We start from the raw sequence: 24,876 nt of genomic DNA, 5'->3' as shown, positions 1-24,876 counted from the left end.
AATGAAGGCAGAGGCAAAAATCCTGTATAATTTGCAGTTAACTGTAAACTAAATGCTGTTCATAACTTTCAAATAATTATATAGTTGAAGTATAATGATATAGTTAAAGTTGAATTATATAGTTGAAGTTGAAAATTGAAGTATTTTGTATTTCTGTTTGTTGCTTCTGTTTGACAACGTATCATAGACTGGGGCAGGGGAGAGTATTTGAGCTAAGACTGAAATGAATTCACAAGCAGTGTGCTTTCATTTAACGTTTTACTCTGTACATTTTTGATTACCCATTTTTATTCTCTGTAGCTTACCTGGAAATTACATTGTGAGAATTGTACGGAATTATCAATGTCATGATAGTGTGGTGGATCTGTGAAAACATCAGCTCTGTAAAATGAGCTTTTTAGGTGAAAAAAAAATTGTGCATCATATAGCAAATGATGTACTAATTTGTAGCAAATTGTTCTTCATTACATCCATTCAGCAAACCTTGGAAATGCAATAATAAAATTATAAACAGGGATTTTGCATTAGGCTGAATAAGATGGGGTTTGATAAATTATTCTTAGAAAATTGAGGGGTTCCAAATCCTGATAAATTAGATTCCGTTATCTCCCCACCAAGAGAGATGGGGGTAAAGTATATTTTAATTAAATTATGAACAATGTATGTCTTGAACCACTTAAGTTTTAAAAAATGTTCAATCCAGTCATGTGTAAGTGTTTAAAAAGCTGCTTTATCAAAAAGGTAATATGTATAGCACTGCTTTAAATGTTAGTTCCATTTAAGTAAGTTTTCTGGTGATGATGATCAAGTCTTTGGTTTAGATTATCTCCCCCCTTGTCAGGAGAGTGGAAGAAGAGACTTTTAAGTAAAAGATCTACAGTGTTGGCTTTGGATAATATTGCAAACAATCTGTTGTGGTTTTTTTAGGTGGTGTGAGTACTAATACCATGGATGACTCTAAAATTAGTGAACAGAAAAGAAATGCTCAGAGTTTAGAAGGAGGAAGAGTAGAAGAGCTACAAGTTGTAAAGGACCTAGAAGATGAATTAAGAAAAGTAAATCATGAGTTGTCGTCTGCCAAAGAAGAAAACAAAATTCTTCTGAAAGAACAAGAGTTGGCAAAGGTAGAAAAAATCCAAATAGCGCAAGAGTATGAAAATCTTAAATCTGACTTTAGTATGCTTCAAAGTTCTGTTGCAGAGCAAGATGCTCTCCTGAAAGAACAGGAGAAGAAGCTCCAATCAAAGACATCACTACCAGAAGATGTTACCAGACTACAGCAAGCACTGTTAGGTACAGAGATGGTGATTTTTTGGGGGGGTTAGGTTGGGGTTCTTTTTTTTTTTTTTTTTTTTTTTTTTTAGTATATGTTTACAGGTTTTCTCTTTTAAAGTTCAGAATTTATTTTAAGAATTCACAACTGAATATGAGATATGAGATTATGTGCATTTAAAAGGTTGCGGCTTTAGAAAAGGGTTGTTCATTGAGGGTAAGGCTAAGCAGAAAAGGAGATGACATCATTAGGACTAGTGTGATTATCATAAGAGTTTCTGATTAGGTGAGTAATGTCTGCCAACTGTTTGATAGACTTTTAGTTCTTTAAAAGTAAGCCTCAATGTAAGTTGTTTGTTTAAATTCTAGAATTATGCTTTTTGTGCCTAACAGCAGTGTCTTACTAATGTCTTCTTAAATTAAGTGCTGAAACATGTTTAAGAAGTAGATCTGTATGTAGAAAATCTTCTAATATTGCATAACTGATACACTGTAGTATCAAAGTCCTCATAGTGTGGACTTGGTTGTAAAAGTAATGCTCTGCTCTCTGTTGGTGGTTGATGGTACAGTATTTCACAGCAGTGATGTTTAGAATCACAAAGTACTGTGAAACTGTTCTCTTCTGAACAGCAGAGTTCTGTTGGGGGAAAGTGGGAGAATAATTTGGGTTTATTTTTGTTTGGAAAGTAGTAAAATCATGTGGTTTTGTTTTCCATTGCAGAAGCAGAAAACAAAATAGCAAGACTCTCGAATTTAAATCAGGTAAAGCAATTTCTAAATTAATCCAACAAAAAAGTTGGTAACAGTAGTGACTGATGGAAAACACAGCTTCTGTCACTATACTTTTTTTTGAGCGTTCACACTTCTACATAAAGAACACTGTAATCATGGAAGTTATTATAGATTAATTCTATGATTACATGTGGAATTCATAGATACATTTTGACTTATGAAACTCCACAGTGCACTCATAAAGAAAACTTGTGAAGTTCCCCCTATCCCATTGCTACTTAAGCTGAGAGCATACAGTTTCTTTGGAACACACCTTAGTTTTTGGCAGAGTTGACTTAGTCCTTTATAAACTCAACCTAGAGACATTTGGCTTACTTTACTTCATATCCAGTAGTATTTTTGAACTGGGGCCTTCTGTATTTTGCATGTATTCAAGAGTTCCCGTGGTATATTTTGTAAGCATGTTATTCAGCTGTTCTTTGTTAAAATTTCTTCTCTCACTGTGCAGCATACTGCATGCTTAGGGTATCTCAGTTTATCCCAGCTGTAGATCCATACCTCAGAGAAGGATATAACTTTGCTTGTCAAACCATGGCTTTTTGTGCAGAAGTTTGTAGACTAAACTTAAGAGATGAGAAAATAAGTATGCATGTATTAATGGTAGAGACAGATACTTCAAAATTACCTTTTTTTAAACTGGGATAGGATTCATGTAGGCTTAGAGATTCTAACAGAGAAATGCATGCTTTGCTTTTAATTGTTGAAGATAAAAAAAGAAACAATTTCAAGTCTAAACAGTTTATAAATTTCAGCAAGGAAAAGTATAACTTTTTTTTTTAACTTAAGGAAGAGAAGGAACTGACAAGTGCACAACATACAAATGAGAATATTCTTTCTGCGTACACTGAGAAAGAGAATTCAGAATTAAATCAGTTAAGACAAGATCTGGAAAGGAAAGAACATGAATTAAATGAAAGTATTGCTGAAAGAGAAACATTAATAGCAGAGCTGGAAGAACTAGACAAGCAGAATCAAGAAGCCACTCAGGTAATAAATATTGCAATTAATTACTGAAGTGCTAAAATGAATGTTTAGATTTGTGCGTGCATATGTTTATATTTTAAGTTGATCTTTGAACATAAATACCTGGGAAATACAAGTTATCCACTAAGCCCTGAAAAGACTACTGGGACCACTGTTTGTCCATATCTACTGTCTCAGTGTGACATGAAGTGCAAGAAAGCCACTTATTATCAACAAAGAATTAATATGGCATGTCAACTATCCATAAGGGGTGTTATTTTCTGAAGTCCAGTTAAATACTTCCAGATTTTTCCATGCAGGACTTTTGAAGGTTATCATTCTGGTAATATTTTGACCTCTGTCTTACAACGGTATGCATATCATGAATGATTATGTGTATAATTTTTTTTCTTTAACAATTTTTAAGTATGCATTTGTGGTGCAAAAAAGTCACTGATTTTATGCAATCGAAATTGAATTATACCTTTTGGTCACTGTTCTGATATATTTGACCTGTAAACATAGAGTTGCAAACCATTTGTTTTCAATATCTGTTTACTTTGTGGAATTAAACAAAGTGTTTTCCTATGAATTGAATCGTAGGAAGTGTGTTTAAAAATAAGCTCAAACAATAAATTGAAAATAGAATATACAGATATGCATCCACTTCTGCAATGTGTTATCTTAAATTCAGTGCTTCCCCATTTTTAAGTAGTGAGTGTTTGCTGCATACCCATTCCAGCTACCCTGACAAATTCCAACAATTTTTTTCTTAGGTAGTTCTTTTTTTGTTCCTTGATTTGGTTAGGTTTCTTTGGGGGGAGGTGATGTTCTTGGTTTTAGTGAAACATAATCTATCCCTATTTGATATTAGTTCAGTATTAACTACCTTCTACTACTTGCCAGCTTAAGTTGGCAACTAGGAAACATTTTTGTTTCCTCTGAATTTTTTTATTTTTCAAGTTTTAAATTTATTGTTTAGAGAATAGAAGTTAATAAATTGCATAGTTTGGCTGGTTCTCCTCTCCTAATGAATTCTTGTTTGCGTTAATTTCAGCATATGATTACACTGAAAGAGCAGCTGTCAAAACAACACACAGAAACTGATAGCATCATCAAACAGCTGAAATTTGACATAGACTTTGAAAGAAAGAAAGTATCAGAATTAGAAATTGAGAAGAAGGAAGCTATTAAGGAGTTAGATAGTCAGAAAGAAAAACTAAGCAAATGTTCATATGCACTTAATGATTTGCATATAAGTAAGCAGCAGCTTCAAGATAATATTAAAGATCTTCAGGAACAATTAAGGAAATCCCAGGACTGTAATTTGCATAATAAAAAAGAAATCAGAGAATTGCAGCAGAGACTAAAAGAAAGAAAGGAGGAACTTCCTGTGTCCTTGAGCAAGTTAACGAACAGTAATCAGGAGTCTAACTACCCTTGTCAAGATCTGATTCTGAAAGAAAGAGAAGCAGAGATTGCAAAACTACAGAATGACATTTTAGAAAATAAACAACTCAATGAAGACTTAGAGAAATCTTTGTCTGATCTCAGAACAGAAAATGGGAAGCTGATAGCAGCGGTTGAAGAGCTAAAACAGGAGTTAAGTGATGCAATTTCTGAGAAAAACAAAGTTTACTTGGAAAAAGACACTCTTGTGGAGGCTTTGAAAATGGAAAAAAGACAGCTAGAGAGTGAATTAAACCAGTCAGAAAAGAGGCTTTTAGAGCAAGCACATAAGTATAAGCAAACTATTGAGGAATTATCAAACGCCCGTAGTATGGATACCACTGCTTTGCAGCTTGAACACGAGCGCCTGGTTAAACTCAATCAAGAGAAAGACTTTAAAATTGGTGAACTTCAAAGGACCATTGAGCAGATGGAAACTGACCATCAAGAAACAAAAGAGATGTTGACTACTAGCTTAGGAGGACAGAAGCAGTTGACAGAGCTCATAAAAGAAAAAGAGGCACTTATTGAAAAATTTAAAAATCAAGCCTTACAGGTGAAGCAGGAACTTGAGGAGCATGTGAAAATTTCAAAACAGCAAGATGTCTTAAAACAGAATTTGGAGGAAAAAGACAGAAATCTTGCAGTCATGAAGGAAGAAAATAATCATTTGAAAGAAGAAATTGAGCGTCTTAAGGATCAGCAGAGTAGATCTACTACGCATGTGGTTGAGCCTAAAACTCTAGATATTATTATTGAACTTGAAAGTGAGGTAACACAGTTAAAAGTGATAAGGAATAATCTTGAAGAAGAAATAGAAGTTCATAAAAAAACAATAGAAGATCAGAATCGAACAACAGTGCAACTTCAGCAGTCTTTGCAGCAGCAAAGAAAGGAAATAGATGAGTCTAAATTTCAGTGTGAGCAAATGAATGTCACACATGAAAGACTTTCTTTAGAGAAAGATGAGGAAATTAAAAACTTGCAGAAAACAATTGAACAAATTAAAACTCAGTTGCACAAAGAGAGACAGATTATTCAGACTGATTCCTCTGATCTCTTTCAGGAAACCAAAGTTCAGACTCTTAATGGAGAAAATGGAAATGAAAAACATGACTTATCTAAAGCTGAAATTGAAAGACTGGTGAAAGGTATCAAAGAAAGGGAGATGGAGATTAAGCTTCTAAATGAAAAGAATGTTTCTCTAAGCCATCAAATTGATCAGTTGTCTAAGGATGAAGTTGGCAAACTTAATCGGATCATTCAAGAGAAGGATTTAGAAATACAAGCTCTCAATGCTAGAGTTTCCTCAGCTTCCTATAGGCAGGATGTTGTTTGTCTTCAGCAGCAGCTGCAAGCTTATGTTATGGAAAGAGAACAAGTACTGGCAGTTCTAAGTGAAAAGACAAGAGAAAACAGTCAGTTAAAAACAGAGTATCATAATATCATGGATATAGTTGCTGCTAAAGAAGCAGCTTTGATAAGGTTGCAAGAAGAGAATCAAAAGTTATCTAATAGATCTGAAAACAGCAGTCAAGACATGTCTAGAGAAACTATTCAGAATTTATCCCGTATCATTCGAGAAAAAGATATTGAAATAGATGCTCTTAGTCAAAAATGCCAAACCTTATTGACTGTCCTACAGACATCCACTACAGGTACTGATAATGGGTCAGGAGGTGTTAACACTAACCAGTTTGAGGAACTTCTACAAGAACGTGATAAACTAAAACAGCAAGTAAAGAAGATGGAAGAGTGGAAGCAGCAAGTAATAACCACAGTTCAGAACATGCAGCATGAGTCAGCTCACCTCCAAGAGGAGTTACACAGACTTCAAGCACAAATTTCAGTTGAAAGTGATAGTAATTCAAAGTTGCAGGTCGATTATAATGGCTTGATTCAGACTTATGAACAGAATGAGAAACAGCTGAAAAGTTTTAGTCAGGAATTAGCACAAGTTCAACATAGCATAGGACAGCTTCATAACACCAAGGATCTTCTCCTGAGTAAACTTGATTTGGTTGCACCATCTGTGGCAACAGCTTCCACTGTTTCACAGCTTTCGAGTGCTCAATACAGTGCACCTGGAGTACTCAGTGATGAGTCTAAACTCATTCAAAAGGAGTTGGAACAACTGAAAAAAAAGTTGCAAGAAAAAGATTCAACTATTAGGACTCTTCAGGAAAATAATCAACGATTATCTGATTCTGTGGCTACAGCATCAGAGATTGAAAGAAAGAGTCAAGAAGAGACTGAGTCAGAGATGAGGCAGATGAAAGAAAAACATGATGTCTTGCAGAAATCACTTAGGGAAAAAGACATATTAATTAAATCTAAAAGTGATCAGTTACTGTCTGTGAGTGAAAATCTTAGTAACAAAGAAAACGAAAATGAGGTTTTGAAGCAGGCTGTGACAAATCTTAAAGAAAGAAATTTAATTTTAGAAATGGATATTCGAAAACTGAAAGAAGAAAATGAAAAAATAGTTGCAAGGTGCAGGGAAAAAGAAACAGAGTTCCGAGCACTTCAGGAAACTAACATGCAATTTTCAATGATGCTGAAAGAGAAAGAGTTTGAGTCTCACTCAATGAAGGAGAAAGCTCTTGCTTTTGAGAAGCTATTGAAAGAAAAAGAACAGGTATGTACATTCATATTTATGAATATATTTTAAAATTAGACATGTGGTAATGCATTTTTGGTATATGTAACAATTAGCTGTCAGAAATCCATGTGTCTCCTTACTGCATTATACCACAAGAAAAATCATCACCCTGCAAAATTGAGAAATTCAGAATCAGCAGGTGAGTGCTGTACAGTGTTATCTGTTAATTATGTAGCCATAAGCTACATTTTTCATTTATCTGGAAATTGCTCATTTCCTGAAGAGCTGCTTAATATTTTGCTTTAACCCTGTTGTTCATTAAGTGTCCTATACTATTTTTACTGTATAGTGCTCAAACTTTTGCAGAGTTGGCCAGCAGGACAAATTTTCCTAAATGGTTTCCCCTACTGTTTTTCATGGAATCATAGAATGGTTTGGGTTGGAAGGGACCTTAAAGATCATCTAGTTCTAACTCTCCTGCATGGGCAGGGACACCTCCCACTAGGCCAGGCTGCTCAAGGCCCCGTTCAGCCTGGGCCTGAGCACTTCCGGGGAGGGGGCATCCACACCTTCCCTGAGCAATGTTTCAGTGTCTTATTCCACTCACATCTCTTTGAAACATTTTCAAACTACCAGCTAATCTGCAGTGTAATGCATTTGGAAAAGCAAAACTTGAATCACCTTTAATAATATATGTCTTCTTAAATTTACAATTTGGAAGTCTCAACTTTAACATCATATGTGTGAAAAACTTGATTTTTAATTTTTTTGGAGGAGTTTGACTGAGGACAGATGATTAGCTCCGTTTGCTCGTAGTAGAGGTTTCCCTATCCCGTTCTAAAGAAATATTACAGATTTACAATGAGGATTTTTACTGTCTGAAAGCACAGTTACATTGTGAAAGGTAGCTTTGAATTATCCTTGAGAATTTCTGTGTTCATCAGTCTTGCCCATCTGAAGTGTACTAATACTTTACAAATTCATGCTTTTACTTTTTTGTTTTATTTATTTTTTGTTCTAACTTGAGGAAAACAGCATTGTCTGGCTAGGTTCTCTGTGTTGCATGTCTTTGGCCAGCAGACTTGCACTCGTGGGTGGCTTAGGCTTTCAGTGTCTCAAGCATGGAACATTTGGACATTTTTCTTGCACAAATTGGAGAAGTTCCTGATACACACTTTGTGTTTGACATGGAGAACTACAAAAAATTGTAATCAAATAGTTTTGTGTTTCGTGTGTGTGTCAGAAGATAATACAACATAAAAGAGAAGGTTTGCTTGCGTGTTCATATTCAATAAATGTAACTGCTTTCAGGACAGCATATGAGACCAAGGTAAAGAGCATGCTGAAAAGTTTTGAGTAACTGAAAGTGCATTCATGTGTATTTGTGAATTCTGTGTAACATATACTTTTCCTCTATATGCTAATTAATGTAAAGTTGTAGTAAATTTGGAACAGTATATCTGTTATACTGCGAACAGTATTCATTGAAATTTGACATCTGAAAACATGACAGACGTTGCTATGACTGAAGGCTAATATTTGGGAGTGAGGTTATCTTATGGTTTGTTTTTAAAGATTTCATGTGTTCAGTCTTAAGTTTGGACAGGTTCACCTACCAAGGCTGATGCTTTACACGGGCATGGCTTAATAAACATTTTATCACAGAGAACAAATTTCAGACACTGTGGGAAAAATGACATTTTCAAGTACAGAAGCATCAGAGACCTCTGATGTGTACATAATACATGTCTCTTGTTTAAAGACAGGTAGGTATCTGTTCACAGCAGTCAGTTAAGACAATGCATCTCTGTAGTGTCTTTTAGCAATAGCATTTACTTTGTCTTGTGACGTGAGTGAAATAACTTCAAAATAATGTTTTTGCCGAATGTTTTTCTATGATCTAGGGTGTTCTGCCCTTTACTCTGTTATATCGGTATTGTCATTATGCTCTTCTTGGCAAAGACTGTGTCTCCTTTGGTAAAACTATTTCCCATGTTTGAAATGCTGTTTGTGTTTTCAACAGGGCAAGACAGGAGAACTGAATCAGCTTTTAAATGAAGTGAAATCAATGCAGGAAAAGGCTGTTACTTTCCAGCAAGAGAGAGACCAAGTAATGGTAGCACTCAAACAGAAGCAAATGGAGAGCAATGCCCTGCAGAGTGAGGTACACCACCAAATAAATTACAGTAGCAAGAAATAAAATAAAAAAAGAGTAAGAAATCACATCTGTAATGCTTTCTGGGTTATTTTTGGTAGCAGTCGCCTGTAAAAAGCATTTAAAATTGCATGTGTATCAGTTTGCTTCAATGGGCATGTTTTATGTTTGCTTAAATTGCTTTTATGAAAGGTGATTCAGTGATCTCAGAGGTCCTTTCCAACCATGACCATTCTGTGATTCTGTGTGGTTCTGTGATGTTCCGAGCAACTTAGGGTGTGTTCTGCACAGATACAACATTTACGTGAGAAGGAGCAGCGCCTCAATCAGGAGCTGGAGCGGTTACGGAACCACCTGTTAGAAATGGAGGACTCCTACACACGAGAAGCTTTAGCTGCAGAAGACAGAGAGGTCAAGCTGCGGAAAAAAGTTGTGGTTTTGGAAGAAAAACTCCTGTCCTCATCTACTGCAGTAGAGAATGCCAGGTATTCTTGTAATTTATACAGCAGTGGCGTTGGCTGTAAGTATCAGTTCTCTAAACTGGTACTGATGGCTTTATTTTACCAAAATACCATTCTGGAACATGCTAAGCACTTGAGAAAACAAAAATGTATGAACTTTTGTCACTCTAAAGTAGGAAGGTGGTTTGAAATATATTTGACTACTGCTGACAACTTAAGATATTTGTCTTTTCAGCAGCAGCTATTGAAATCTCATATCTTCAATAGTTCTTAGAAGTAGAAACAAGAAAAATTCCTCAACCCACCAATTTAGTTGTCTGTCATGTCAAAAAAGATGGACTTAACTGACTTTTAAGTCAAGGCTTCATTCAGTTTGAAAGACTCTTACACACTTCAGTGCACAGATGTGACTGTTGAGCTTTGTGATTTGCTTTCAAGACAAGTATGCATCCTTACTTTATACCAGATACCATGGAAAGTACACACGGCTGTAAGCTTTTTTCTTTTTAGTGTATATATATGTGTGTGTGTATATGTGTATATATGTATATAAAAAAATATATATAAATATCAAGATGCGTTGAAAATTCTCATGAGTAACAGAATCCAGGATGCTAGAGTCAATTGTGGCTTTTTATTTATTTGCCATAATCATACTTTTCAGCTAGATAATGAAAACCCAAGTATTAAAATTACTCAATGCCTGTCTTGGCTTCTTTAATATTGTTTTATTTAAAGGAAGGTTGCTTACTTTGGACAAGTGAATTCATTTTTCATCTTGTCATGGTTGTCCAAGTGAAAAAGTATTTTAATTTAAAAATATGTGTAGATTCAGTCTTTCGGTTTTCTTTAAGTGCCAAAGATGGATTCTGCTCATAATGTTCTCAGCAAAGATATTTCTGAGCTGAGTGGAATTGGTTGTGAAAAATTGTGGAGTAAATGGGAAATTTTGGAGAATGTTGAGTAAAAACTGTGCATCAGAATGTTTCTTAATTCCTCATCAAACTTGTCAAATATATTTCAAGAAATACTGCCTATTTCCCACCTTTAAAAAGACTGGCATAGGAATAAATGAGTTTGGTGATATTTTGCATAATAAGTTCAATGGGGTATTCAGTGGTCAGAATGGAGCAGGATATACCGAGTACTTGAAGGCTGGCTTTAAAAGTAAAATTGGAAAAAAAGACCAATTGGTTCATGTAGTAATTGAAGCAAACAATTAGCAAGACACTGAATATTCTTTTGGTAAAAGTGCTGTTACAATAATGGACAACGATTATTGTTTTATTCTTTTTATAATGCACTTCCAAAAAAAATTAGGGATTTTTTATTACCAAAATTTTATTACCAGACTTCTTCAAAATCTTTTGTTGCATTGGTGTTTTTTTTTATAGAGGTACTAGGAAGAAAATTGCCTTCATTTTTATAAATTGAGCTGAAAAATTAAAAGGTAGGCTATTTTTTCTGGGATTCAGTTTGCTCTGTGATGTCTTCTGTTACTGTCCTCATAAATAAAATGTTTTATTTTAATTAAGTCATCAAGCTAATCTGCAAGTTGAATCTTTGCAAGAGCAATTAAACCTGGTTTCCAAGCAGAGGGATGAAACTATGCTACAGCTCACCATCTCACAGGACCAAGTGAAGCAGTATGCAGTGTCACTGGCCAACCTGCAGATGGTACTAGAGCAATTCCAACAGGGTAAGTTTTGTCAAGAAACAGCAAAGAGTGCAACAAGTGTTTTTCATTTGGAGTAGTTAATCATACTTCAGTGCTTGTTCAAATTTAGATACCTAATTTCCTTTTTGATAGCTTGAACTTCACCATCTGTTGTCATTTAAAAAAAACATATAAAAACAATTCTGGCCCTGTGAAAACTGATGGTCACTATCCCATTTATGAAATTTGAATTCCGCCTCTACCTCATGAAGACTGGATATGATAATTTTTTGGTTTTGCAGCTTTGTATCCCAAAAAGATACAAGGTTACATGTTGTGAAACAAGCTTTGTTTTGTTTTGTATTTTTAACCCTGTAGAAGAAAAAGCTATGTATTCGGCAGAGCTGGAGAAACACCAAAAACAGACTGCAGAATGGAGAAAAAAAGCACAAAACTTAGAAGAAAAAGTTGTATCACTGCAGGTGAGCTGAGAAATGAAGTTGAACACTATGAAACTGAATGCTAATTCTTGACTGAATTTTTTGTTTATATCTGCTGTGTTAAATGTTACTGTCTAAGAATTCATCTGTCATCAAATTATGTAGTTAATTTCTCTTCCCTGGAAGAGAGGGAGGCATTAAAAGAAGGTCAGCAAAGTAGCCTTCCTCAGCTGACCATCCCGTTTTCTGCAGATGTTTACAGTCTAGTTGTTCTAAAGAACAAGTGATTGAAGTCTCTGTTATGTTTGATTTGTGTTGTATTAGCATAATTGTGACAGTGAATTCCTCTGCTTCTCTTTTTGTCTCTTTCCTGCCCTTTCTTCAGGAAAGTTTAGAAGAGGCGAATGCTGCACTGGATGCAGCATCAAGGCTCACTGAACAGCTTGACATCAAAGAGGAGCAGATTGAAGAGCTTAAGAAAGAAGGTAACTACATTTTTTTTAATCTCTGCTTAAAACATTCCAAGCAGCTGAAGAGACAATATTATTCCTAGAAACTTACCAAAATGTATCTCCTGTGAGGGAAAGAGTAATTCTCTGCCACCTTTTGAGGAGTTCCTAGTTTATAAAGAAATTTTTTTAAAAGTATGTTTGCCTTCTGATAGGGATCTTTTTCAAAAGAAAGCCCTGTAGTAGTTGGAGGATTTCTTCTTTTCAGTAAATACCAAAGCCCTTCATTTAGCTCTTTCAGTGTATTTTTAAAAAGTTTGTAATATACCAAATTTTGTCACGTTTTCTGAAGTAAGTAAATACCGTATTTGACATAGACACAGAAACACCATGAGGTAGGGAGGATATGATGTTGATTAGAGGTGTAGAAGGAGCAGCTTTTCCACAGATGTGAGACTAGCTGAAGAGATTATGTGGAAGGTCTTGGACACACATCTTTATATCGTGTTTTTGGATCTCATTTAAAATAAGCTCCTTGATTTCTTATATTTAGAAAAATGCCTTCCATATTGTTCTCAGATCAAGTACTCTGATATTGGGAGAATGTCATTACTTTGGATTTGAAGACAAAACCTGGCCAGATGGTAGAGGAATTTGACAGAAGAAACAGTTTTGGAAAAGAAGAATAGTAGCGATGAGGGTGGTCAGACATTGGAATGGGTTTCCAAGAGCTGTGCGGTAGCCCAGAATGTCCATCAGTGGAGATACTCAAAAACGAAGTGGCTGTGGTCCAGGACAGTCTGGTGTAGATGACCCTGCTTGAGCAGAGAGGCTTGACTAGATGATTTGGCAGGGAGTTTTGTTGTTTGTTTTTTCTTCTTTAGGACACCACTGAAACATGAATTCCGTAAGAGATGCACTGACTTCTCTTTCATGAACACATTTAGCATTAAAACTGTAGGAAAGCCTAAAAGGCAGAATAACTTTTTACTAAAAACTGGTACAATTTCAGTGTATTTCTGTTTTATGGCCTTACGCTATTGAGTCTAATCAAATGGAAAATATTAACCTCACTTAGAGATGACAAGATAGCTATATGAATAACATATGGTCATCATTACTGCATTAATTTTAGTTTTCTTGAGCATGGAGTCATAGCATTAGCTAAAGCAGGACTTTGGACTAATAAGAATTTTTGCTGGATTTTTGTACTTGCATCTCAGCCCTGACTTGTATTTTTTTGATGCAGTGTTTCATTGAACCAAGAGGGAAAATTGCTTCTGTGTCTAGTTGCATGACAGGTCTGATATGGGTGAACTTATTAACAGTACTGACTGCTGAGGGAATGTTAGGATTTTTTTTTGCTTATAAATGCCTTAATCTAACTCTTCCTCTCCAATTTTCCCAATTGAGTCCCACTTTCTCTACCTTCTGTATTTTTGTGTGTCACCATATTTTGCTATTACTGCAGCATACTCTGTTATGGTCAGGCTTTCACTGAGCACATGGGAGAAATCTGAAATTGGAGGAAAACTTACGATTAGTCCCTGAAGCAGCTCTAGAAAGGGACTTAAAGAGCAGAGGTTTGTTCATTCTCTGTGGTTACTTTATAGCTCTTACTTTCTGGTTTGTTTTTTTCCCCATGTCTGTGGGAAATTTGTGGGTGACTGCCTTTAATTAAGGCTTGCTGGGGAAAGACTTGAAACATCATCTCTGCTGGATGCAGTGGTAACTCTTGCTCTAAACATACACAACTAATTATTCCTATTAACTTACAAACTATTATTTGTCTTACTATTGAAATATACAATATTTTCTTAAATCATAATTACTTATGATCACATAGTTGAGGTAAAAAGCAATTTGAAAGTCTTCACAATTTCAGCAAGAACTCTACAAAAGAAGTTACAACTTTTCTACTACATTATTGAATGTGCACTTACTTAAATTCAGTTGTGTCTAAGTGTGGTTTGGCATCCACGGGGCATCATCAGAGCACTCCCTGAGTTCACATGTGAATTTTACAAGCTAAATTAGATTTTAAGCTGCTACATGAATGTGCAACTAAATAATGATTTGTTGTGAATTGACTGATCAGTGTATCTCTGTCTCACAAGACATTCACAGCACAAGTTTTCAAACACCCTAGATTGAAATTTTGGCATAGGCAAATGGGCAGTCTTAAATGGGGAGCTCTTAATTTTTGGCTGATTTTGCAAACTTTGGCATATGAAAGCAGGAGGGGAGAAACTGATTCTCAGTATTTTATCAAGCTATATTGTACTAGCAAGTGATTTACTTGTTAAAAAAATTGAAAAGGGATTGCCACATTAAGGAAACAGCACTTTAATGTTGTTGTAGAATAAATCATCATTTTTATTGAGGAAAAAAAAAATTGACCATTCAGTTGTCTCTGTTTACACAAGAAAACATATAATGTCTTATTGAAAATAAGCCAAATACATTCCCAGACATAGTTCTGTTGGCCAAATCTTTTGAAGGACTTATTTATGGATTTTTTTGGCAGGAGAAGTGATTTTAATGGAAAAGTGTAAGATGTACCAGATGCAGTTTTCTGGATTGCCATAAATGGTTAACAAATTATTGGAGACTGTTGCAAATGTCTGGTTTACAGCAGTCCATACTGAATTTTGGCTCAGGTCTTCTTTGTTATTCGTTATTTTCATACGCACGAAGTACGTGTTTAAATCCTTTTCAACTGTAAGATTCTATTTTAGAAGGAAGTATTCTATTAAAAAGTTACATTTAATGATACAGTTGCATAGTCAGTGTGGCTTGAATATAGCTGTGTAGCTGTCCGTAAAACTTGGTCCTCTTTGATATAAAATCTTTTTGCCAGGACAAAATAGAAAACAACAGTAACATTTCATTGAAATTATTAATGCATTTGTTCTAAAATTCATCATGTGAATAAAAATTGAAAAGGAAGCTCCCCATTGTCTTGCTTTGTAGAGCAATAGCAACAGCAGGACATTTACTTGAAACTTGTTTTCAGATGCTGTTTTTTCATCTTGTGACATTAGTAGCTTAACTTTTTAAATTCTCTTTTACTCTGTGGAGACACAAATAAAAACTCAGCTTCCATGTATCCTCCTAGAACTCTTATCATTCCATAATTATATTGCAAATGTTTTCCTTTGAGCATTGGGGTCCTGTTTAACCACATTTACAAAAGTAGCATATTTTTCAGTAAATTTAAACCTTGAAACCATAGATGAATTCTCATGTGTCTCATCCTGGTGTTCTGAGAGAGAAGAGTGCTGAAGTGCAGTCACATTATTGGAATGGATTTCAGTGCATATGGATGTAGTTGTTACAAGATGTATTGTTATATAATATATATTTTGTTTGGTTTTTAATGTGTTTTGAATGAGGAGCTTAGTCCTTAATGTTCCTTGAATAAAAATTTTCCCAAACTAGTTTGTTCTACTCAGTACTCTCTAAAATTAACGTTTCTCAACTGTTTATATAAAGATGTGGAATATTTGAACAGGACATATTAAGTTGTATCCATTTCACAGCATAGCTCTTTGATACATATATACTGAAACTCTATGTGGCTTCTCATGGAATTATTGGTGTTAATTGAGAACCATGTTGTGTCAGCGTGGTTGTGGCATGCATTTATTAGATTGAAAGTCACATGGAAATTAGAATGGAATGTTTTTCATGCATCCCAGATGATTTGAAGGGCATAAAAATTTATAAAAGTGACTTTTCCTACCAAGATGTGGAGACTTTAGAAATTAACTACAAGATAAATATTTCCTGTACCTGTCTTTGGTGGGTTTTGTTTTTTAAATTAAGCACTTTAACAAGCAGTTCTTGGGCTCATGCTAAAATGCTAGGGAAATTAAGCTGATTTGCAGTTTTTCCATAGGATTTGAAAATAAGCCTTATGGAGAGAGAGGAGAAAAAGCTCAATTTCTGCTAATCTAATTGTAGGGTAGAGTTGGTCTTCAGATTGACAGTATATGTTATAAATCTATTCGTCAAGCTTTTTTGTGTGATTAAGGCTTAATTATTATTTTATTAGGAAAAAATAACTTCAAAGGTAGTATATTGCAGAATATCTTTGTTTAGGAAATATTTGATGTTAAATACTGAGCTCAAAAGACCTGATGCCAACATGCAGTTTGGTCAGACTATGAGAAAGATTGCCACTGCAGGACCTTGATCAGGAGTTTCTTTCCAGTTTTGTTATTATCTAGGTGGAACAAAGCAGTTAATCAGGTCTGATTTACTCTCTGTTTCTGTACTTTAGCACTGAGTATCGTTGTAGAAATTTTAAGTAACTATTATTTAAAATCGTAAGCTAAATTGACACTTTTTTATAAAAAATACATCTTATTTTGTTTTTTTTTAAAAAAAAAACCCACAATATTACCATTTTTTCCTTTTAAAATGTGTGTTATTAATTTTGCAACAAAGTTTCAAAGTTTCCATTTTTGTTTTATTTGCTGTGCCATAACGTTTTATAGGTGAGCTCAGAAGAGAAATGTTAGAAGATGTACAAAATAAACTAATGAATCTGATGAACAGCACAGAAGGAAAAGTAGACAAGTAAGTCTTTAATGAAAGACTCGATATACATTTTGGGGTTTTATTCCTCACACTATGTGTTATGATATACAGATAGGTTAATAACATAGTTGCAAGAGTAATTCAGAACTGCTCTTCTGTATATGATGTTGCAATTATACTTTCATTATTTAGACCTTTTCCAATTGCTTGGTCGTTGTAAATAGTCATTTTGATCAGTAAACCTAATTTGTATATACATTAGAATTACTGTTGTGTTTCTTAAGTAGAATTGCACTTCAATAGCATGAGCTCTGCAAATGGAGATAGAATGAGTTATCTGTTGTAATGTGTGAGTAGCAAACCCTTTCATGTAGCTAGCATCACCTCTTCCTTGGTCTTTTTCTTAAATCTCTTAGAACTGAAACACTGAAAGAAGGATAGGCAAATTTTCCTTGTTTTATTTATGCCAAAACTTATTCACATACAATTCAGTTTCACCTTACTGCATACAGTGTTTCTAATACTGTCCAAAGTGACGCTAATTGTGTAAGAAATGTAACTTGTAGGGGAAGGAAATTGATGAGGTACCCTTTTAGTTCCTTGTATTAGATTATTTTTTTCTATTACTGTAGATTAGACAAGAGTGTGAGGAAATAATGCATCAATATTACAGGATCAGCTGTTGTGTAAGAGCAGATTGTATAACAAGCTTCTTTGTTCTCTAGGCTCCTGATGAGGAATCTCTTTGTTGGACATTTTCATACTCCAAAAAATAAACGTCCTGAGGTATTAAGGTTAATGGGAAGTATCTTGGGAATAAAAAAGGAAGAACTTGATCAGGTAATACTTTGCACAAAGCTAGACTTCCCTTCTGATTTCTGAAAATTACCTGAAAATAGAGCCACTTGCTACTGAACTAAATATGACTGGCCCTGCACTTCTAGTGGGGAAAGTATGTTTTTTGTTCTCTCATCTGAATTATCTTTTTATGCAGAACATGCTGATGTTAATAGAATCTTCTGATAACATTATTTTAATAGAATGGATCTCATGTTGTTGAGGAATGCTAATGCAGGTGGTATTTACCTTTGTGCTGTTACATAGAATATCTGTAATAATGTCAGTTACAGAAAAGTAAGCCAGTTTTATATGTACCACTATATATTGTGGGGCTTGTATTTTTAAATAGCCAAGCTTTTCCTCTGCCAGTCTTTTGGGGGCAGGTAATAAGGTTTTGACAGTAATAAAAGCTTTTATTTATCTGTAGGATTCCTATCTAGTTATTGTGAATAAATATAATGAGCACAATGTAACAGTCTCTTAGCTGCTTAGTTTTTTTTTTGTTTCCTAACTTTTTTTAAAAAATACTTTCTAGTTATTATCTGAAGACCAACGAGGAGTTACAAGATGGGTGACTGGCTGGCTTGGTGGAGGAGCTGGGTCAAAGAGTGTCCCTAATACACCTCTGAGGCCAACTCATCAGAACATTTTTAACAGTGTAAGAATTAATCATGCGTGTTACGTTTGAGTGGATTAATGCTGATGTTTGGCTCATCAGTATATTGAGCTTCATTTACTGATGCTGCTATATCTTTCGTATTTTGTTTTGTGCAACTGCTTTGGCATAAGTTGGGGTTTTTTCTGCACTATAAGTATGTAGACATTGATGAAAATTATACAATAGGAAGTGTTCTGCTAATACAGAAACATTTACTGTTCTGGTGGTCCCTGAGCTCACTGACTTTTTACAGTGTGGACTTTACCTTGTAAATTGGCAGTGCTGGAGTTTAAATACATGTAAGAGTCTTGAATTCTGCAGTACTCAACAGTATAGAAGACCATGATGTCTTATTTTGATGACTGACTTCGTATATGTTCTTTAAATTTCTATTGAAAAGCTTACTCAGCTGCTGCAGCTAGTGCCTCTTAAGTGCAGCATATAAAGTTGATATTTGAAACTTTCAAATTCTGTAAAGCAACAGTTCTCACAATGTCATCCATGGAAGCAGTTAATCTATGGAACTTTCCATTTAGAGACCAGTAAATCATGCACTCAAAGAGAGAGCACTGAGGGATTGGGCTTTTAGGATTAACTTCGGGTTTTTTTGCTCATTGAGATAGAAAAGCACGTTAAGAATTGATTCCTGTAAATTATCTTGAAGTGTAGGGATTAGGCTTTTTGCCCACTAAAATAATGCAGGCATCTAGGCCACCAGAGGATTATGATGTGATTAAATACGGATGTAAAAAAGGAAAATTAAATATTTTGTGTGTGTATCATAGGCTTTACTAAACAAAATTTTATCTTGTGATGCTACTGACACCATAATGGTTCCATGCTTCCTTTATTCAAGACTCTTTGTCAAAGAAAGAAATGTGTTTTAAAAGAAATGTTTCATATTTATATGTTTCTGGAGGAGTGAGTTGAACATGGACACAAGGAAATCCTGTGATGTCAGTACCAGTGTGGGATTTGTGAAACAATTGGCTTATATCAGTGATGGAACCATGGTGGAAGTACAAGTGTTATCTGTACAGTTTATCAGTTTTGCATAAATACCACTTACTGAGACACAAAAACCTGTTTATTTTAAAAATAAATTTCCTTGTAACTCACTAAGGACTACTCAGGACCAAGTACTAAGTACCAATACAGAATTATTTGGAGGCTGTTGACAGCTTTTTCTTTTATATATAGTTTTTTAACTTACATATTTTTCAACAGATCATCAGTAAAATATAATAACTAGTAGCTTCTTGTAGTCTTTTTCAGAATTGTTTGTGAAATTCCTTGAAACAGAATCTCGCCCAAGCCTTCCTCCACCCAAACTCTCTGTCCATATGAAACCTTTAGGAGCAGCAGGAACTGGTCAAACCACAAGTACTCCATCCAACAGTCAAATGCAAGGTAACATTTGAAAGAAAATTTGAATCATTATGGAGAGCATAAATAACTAAACGTGGAATTTTCAAGGGAATTTCAGTTATTCTGTGCTTTCTCACTTGTGAACTATGAATTTAATTTTCTCCTTTCTCTTATTTTCTTTTTTTTTTTTCTTCCCCCCACCCCCCTTTCCCACTGCTACCATAACCTGCTCCTTAAAATTTCAATACAGAAGATTAGAGGGACCAATTTCCCTGAAGCTTTAACAGCATCTTTTAGAGCCAAACAGATGCAGTGCAGACAGCTCCATATGGTTTCTCAGTGAACCCAGCCCTCATTTTCAGCATCCCTTTTGATCAGCGTGGGGTCTCACTGAGTGAAGAATGCAAGTAATACCAACCTTGTAGTGCCTCTCTGGTGTGTAGAACCTAGTTGCTCAGAGAGGACTGAAATAAAATTGGTTAATTATATGGCCTGATTTGTAATCTCTGTAAGCTGTGCATGAGTCTGAACTTTGATTTTTCTACAGCAGAGAACAATTATGCTTACATTATGTATGTTGAAATTATTTGATTTTGTACTCCCGATTCTATAAGGAACTCTGCACTGTTGTCTCAGTAACACCCAAATCTTCAGTTTGACTGATCCAGTTTGTACTTAATTTTTTTATGTGCATTTAAGACTTCACCTTAATAGAGTCCTGCTGGTTTGTGGAAGTGTGTATGGATTGAAACTTTTAACTGTGAACTTAAAAAAAGCCAAAACCAAAACCCTCAGTATTACACAGATCTACAGAGGGATATATATGCTAAAAAACAACTTTCAATTCACCTAAAGTAGTTGAATGTTACATAGTATAAATATCTACTCTGAAATACCAATTTATCTCTGAAAGCAGTATTTATTTTTCTAAGGAACCTAAATTAAGTTTGATCTTGTTTTTGTTTTTCTTCCTTGTACTACAACAGTTATATAATAGGTACAGTATCTATTTTACTTGGCAAAAAACCCCAACAATTTCCTTGTCTGGAGAAACTAAATTCTTGGGTCCTTTCAGGATCTAGAGTGCTGGCTTGTAGAACTAGACACCCATTATATGTATCCCTTTAATTGTTTGGGCGCTTTACGTTTTTTGTTCCTAGAAATAAACCATGTGGTAGCAGTTTCAAAGTCCTGAACACAGATTTATGAGAATTTTGATGCTTTTACATGATGAAAGAGGGTTTTTTTTAAACAAAAACACCTGAATAAAATCAGCTATCCAAACACTTGGTATTATATGGGAATGTCAGTGTAGTTTCTGCACTAAACCTGATGTGTTAACCTTGAGAACAGGTTATAATCTGGAGCTGAGTGAGGATTTGATGGAGGAAGGTGAGGAGGGGCAAGTAGACTGTTAGATTTATTTTTTTAATCTTTTTTTTTTTTTAAAGTATTTATTAAATTCTTCTTCATTAAAACTAAAGTTTGTTAGAATTTGAGCAATGAGTGAACATTAAGCTTTGCCTCAAGGCAAAGTTGTGACTTGCTGTCCATGATGATTATTTAGAGATTTTCTTGGGGCTGCCCCAGGGGAAGCTGTGCCAATACAGCAGGAGGTGGGAAGCCTACCTGTGTGCTGCATTGCAGTGCATGCACAAGGGCCCTTACACCTTGGCATAGTGCTGCAGTCAGCAAGACTTGTCTGACATGGCATACCTGAAGTGAACCTTGGCAAAGGCTGTCACAGACATCAACAGATTCTTTTGGGTAGCCTGAGCTATTACTGAATTTCAGCTGCCAACAAGCACAGTATCACAGAGTTGTCATGGTTGGAAAAGGCCTCTAAGATCACTGCATCCAACTGTCAAGCTCTGCCCCAAAATATAAAAAAATAATTAAAAAAAAAGTTGGCAGGTCCTTGGAGTGCCTTGATCTTTAGGTCAGCCTTGTAACTGGTGACCCAAAGTGTAGACATAGGAATTGTTCAGCAAAAGGAATGGCAGATGAGATCCAAGATGTGAGAAGATAACAGTGAAAATCTATGAGATCATCTACAGTCTGTGGCAAGAAAATGAGATTTTCATGTTGCAAAAGTAATAAGCAACTGTAGAACTTGTTTGTGAACAAATGCCCGAAAACTGGGTAGACTTACGAAGCTTTCTAAGGAAGTGTTTTTGTTGTTGGGTTTTGGTTTGGGATTTTTTGATTGTTGGGGTTTTTTTTTGTTTTTACATTTCAGATTCTGGAGTGTCAGGAATGAGCAGAAGACCAGACGCAAATCCATTTTTAGCTCCTCGCTCTGCAGCAGTGCCCCTCATAACACCTGCTAGTAATTCTGGACATCTGCTCATGAAACCTATTTCTGATGCATTGCCTACTTTTACACCACTACCAGTGTCCCCTGATGCTAGTGCTGGTGCTGTACTAAAAGACCTCCTAAAACAATAAGTGATCTTGAATCAATACAATGATATAAGCACTTTAAGGAAAATGAGAACACTATGCTGTATATAATTTACCACAATGAGGCCTTCTGTAAAAAGTCACGTACTTGTTTGCAATTGTACCTTGCTCTTCTTTTAATAACAAACTAACCAGTGCTTTGGAAATTCTAATAGTTGGCATGAGTAACTGCTGCCTGCTATAAACAGCAGGTATTTCTTTTGGGTGTGGGTTAAATCTTAAACTGAGGGGGGAAAAAAAAAAATCTGTCTTCTTGCTAGATTGTAGCAACACAAACTGAATTTAAGCCCTAGTTAATGGTGTGAGTTGTTTCAGTTATGCATAAACAGCATTAACTCTTTGGTGTTGAGATTCGTTGTTCCACAAAGGGTTCAGTGAATTACACAAACTGCAAATAATGAGCCATTGAGTGTATGGGAGTGTTCAGCTCTTTGCACAATGACTTTGGTTTGTTCTCCCTCCCAGCCTAATAGCTGCTTGCAGTAATCAAACCCATCAGCACCAAGGAGTTAACAGTGAAAGTGAGTGCTTCATTTTCTGGTGGTGTCCATGTAATGAAAGTGGGTAATTTAGCAAGAGATTGGTTCATATTATAAAGACATTGTACTCTAATGGTCTAAGATGTTTATTTGAGAGATTTTTTATCTTGTGGGATTTTGTAGATCTAAATATAGGCTTAAAGCTTGAACACATGTATAGAATTTAAAGGGAAGAAGATGCTTACTTATCTCAAAAGTGTAAATAGGTCTTTGTAAGACTAAGGGTAAAGTCAATTATTTTGTAAATTTTGGTGTGATAACTTGTACACTTTGTTTGGCAGGTAAAGAATGAAGTTGCATTCTAAAGGATAACAGTAGTCTTGCAAAAGTCATCTTCATAGTGAATCTGAGATGAAGCATTTTCATTTTTAAATGTGTAATTTCTAAATCTTTTTATATGCCATTCCTTGTTTAGTCAGTGTTAAAATAACTATTGTGCAAGTTCTATATTAGAACTGTCAACCTTTACTTCTCATTTTCATTAAGATACTGGATTTAATTGTTGTAAGAGTTATATTTAAATAAAATTAATTTCCAAAACTTGTACAGAATCAACCTAAATAATGCAAGAAATATTTGCATTTATTTATGTAGAGGTCAAATATTGAATTTCTTTTGGTTTAAATTTTTTACTGCATTATAGACCAGGTAATTAGTTTGGCAGTTTGATTTCTGAAGGAATAACATCCACACATAGTGTACCAAAGTAAATTCTGCATTATGTAATAAATGTAATGAGGATTTGGAATTACCTCGACTGAGAATATTTCAGTTTGGTACTTAAAATGTACATCTTCATTTAAACTGGACTGGAATACCTACCTTATTTTTTTATATAACAAATACAAAGAAAGCTGAAGTTAGATTACTTCTGTGCAGTCTCTCTTGTTCTTGTAGTCATGTCTATTTAAGGATATATAGCTGCTTCAGAATAAAATTGCCTTTTGGTGAACCATAGCAGGAGGAGGTGTTTAGTTTTTTTTAATTGTGGCTTATATATTATACATTACAAATGGACTCATGCTGGTCACTATTCCCTGAATATACTACTTAAGTTGATCTTAACTTTTGTGCATATTTTTTCTTTAATTACAGAGAACTTAATATGTACATGTTTCTCTTCTGGGAAGCTTTTTACATGCCAATAAATAAAACATGGTAAGACCATTTGTTTCTGCATGCAGTAAATCAACTCCATTTATATGGTAAGCTACAAGTTTGAGGAGGGAAATCTAAATTGAAGCAAAAGAACTGAAGAACTCCAGAGTTTCTCATTAAGCTACTTTGAAGATAAGAAAATTCTCTACAGGAGGGATAAAAGAGGCTTCAGTCCATAAGTCCTAGTAGGCCTGTTGAACTATGGAGAAAATAGGTTTCTGTTCTAGGGTTTATTCCACAACTACACTGGTAGAAATAAACGTGCTCTGTGTTCCAGGTAGTACCTTCCCACTGAAAAGTGTAGAACAACTTCATTGCCTTGTTTCTCTCTCTCTTCTTTCCTAGACTGTTTCACAGGCTATTATAAACCTTCAAGATGTGTTTTTATTAAAAGATTAGTGGATATATTTTTTCCTCTAATTTTTCTTCTGTGTTTACTTTGTGTTTGGTAAGTGTTTCATATACATTTACCTTACCAGTTTCCCACATGTAAGACCGTGACTCATGTAGCCTCCCCTGTTGTTTGTGTGGGTCTTTCACACAGCAGCAGGGCAAAAAAAAATTCTCTGGAATTTATGAGCAGGTGCATTAGCTAAAAATTTTGGGTCTTTGTATAACTTAGTTGTTGTCTTTCACCTCATTTTTGCAAGGAAGAAAGAGGAGAGTCCTCCTAGTTTTGGTCCAACAGGCTATCGGTTATCTTCAGTGGTAACACAATTCTAGTAAGGAATTAATTTTTCAAACTTGATATAAGGGGGAAAAAGAAGGGTTAGTATTTTCTGTTCTCATTAGACTAATTTTTTTACTGTTCTTTGCTCATCTGACATTCTATGCAGAGAGCAGGAACTTGTTGATCTTTCTAACTGTTACTGTAAAAGAATGCCCAAATTTGTGGGTTTTTTTTTTAATTAAACACTTCAGCATTAAGCCAGTAAGTCACCACCATACAGTCCTGTCACGCTGTGATGACCCATGTAGAAAGAATTTTTTTCTAAACAAATGTGAGTTCTCAGCCTGCATTTTATTATTGCTTCTTATTAATCTTCTTGATCCATTTCGCAGTTA

General features: G+C 35.0%; 1 protein-coding gene across 4 annotated transcripts in view; it reads left to right on the top strand.

Annotated features, from left to right (window-relative positions):
* Window positions 1-23,820, top strand: part of TRIP11 (thyroid hormone receptor interactor 11) — a 32,079-nt gene extending 8,259 nt beyond the window's left edge. For 2 of the 4 annotated variants that reach the window (XM_051620429.1, XM_051620431.1), the window contains exons 7-20: window positions 928-1,293; window positions 1,994-2,034; window positions 2,851-3,051; window positions 4,085-7,114; window positions 9,102-9,242; window positions 9,525-9,718; window positions 11,230-11,393; window positions 11,730-11,833; window positions 12,177-12,276; window positions 16,743-16,824; window positions 17,511-17,625; window positions 18,161-18,283; window positions 19,549-19,693; window positions 21,891-23,820. In XM_051620429.1, the coding sequence (XP_051476389.1) occupies window positions 928-1,293; window positions 1,994-2,034; window positions 2,851-3,051; window positions 4,085-7,114; window positions 9,102-9,242; window positions 9,525-9,718; window positions 11,230-11,393; window positions 11,730-11,833; window positions 12,177-12,276; window positions 16,743-16,824; window positions 17,511-17,625; window positions 18,161-18,283; window positions 19,549-19,693; window positions 21,891-22,099 (5,015 nt within the window). In that variant the 3' untranslated portion in view covers window positions 22,100-23,820. Of the gene's footprint in view, window positions 1-927; window positions 1,294-1,993; window positions 2,035-2,850; window positions 3,052-4,084; window positions 7,115-9,101; window positions 9,243-9,524; window positions 9,719-11,088; window positions 11,145-11,229; window positions 11,394-11,729; window positions 11,834-12,176; window positions 12,277-13,711; window positions 13,824-16,742; window positions 16,825-17,510; window positions 17,626-18,160; window positions 18,284-19,548; window positions 19,694-21,890 lie in introns of those variants that run through there. The other 2 variants (XM_051620430.1, XM_051620432.1) reach the window with 2 other exon arrangements.
* Window positions 23,821-24,876: the final 1,056 nt, after the last annotated feature.

The sequence above is a fragment of the Apus apus genome, chromosome 5 (genome assembly GCF_020740795.1).
Source record: "Apus apus isolate bApuApu2 chromosome 5, bApuApu2.pri.cur, whole genome shotgun sequence".
NCBI lineage: Eukaryota > Metazoa > Chordata > Aves > Apodiformes > Apodidae > Apus > Apus apus.
Note: the sequence above shows the minus strand (reverse complement) of the source record. Positions and strands in the feature narration are given on the sequence as shown.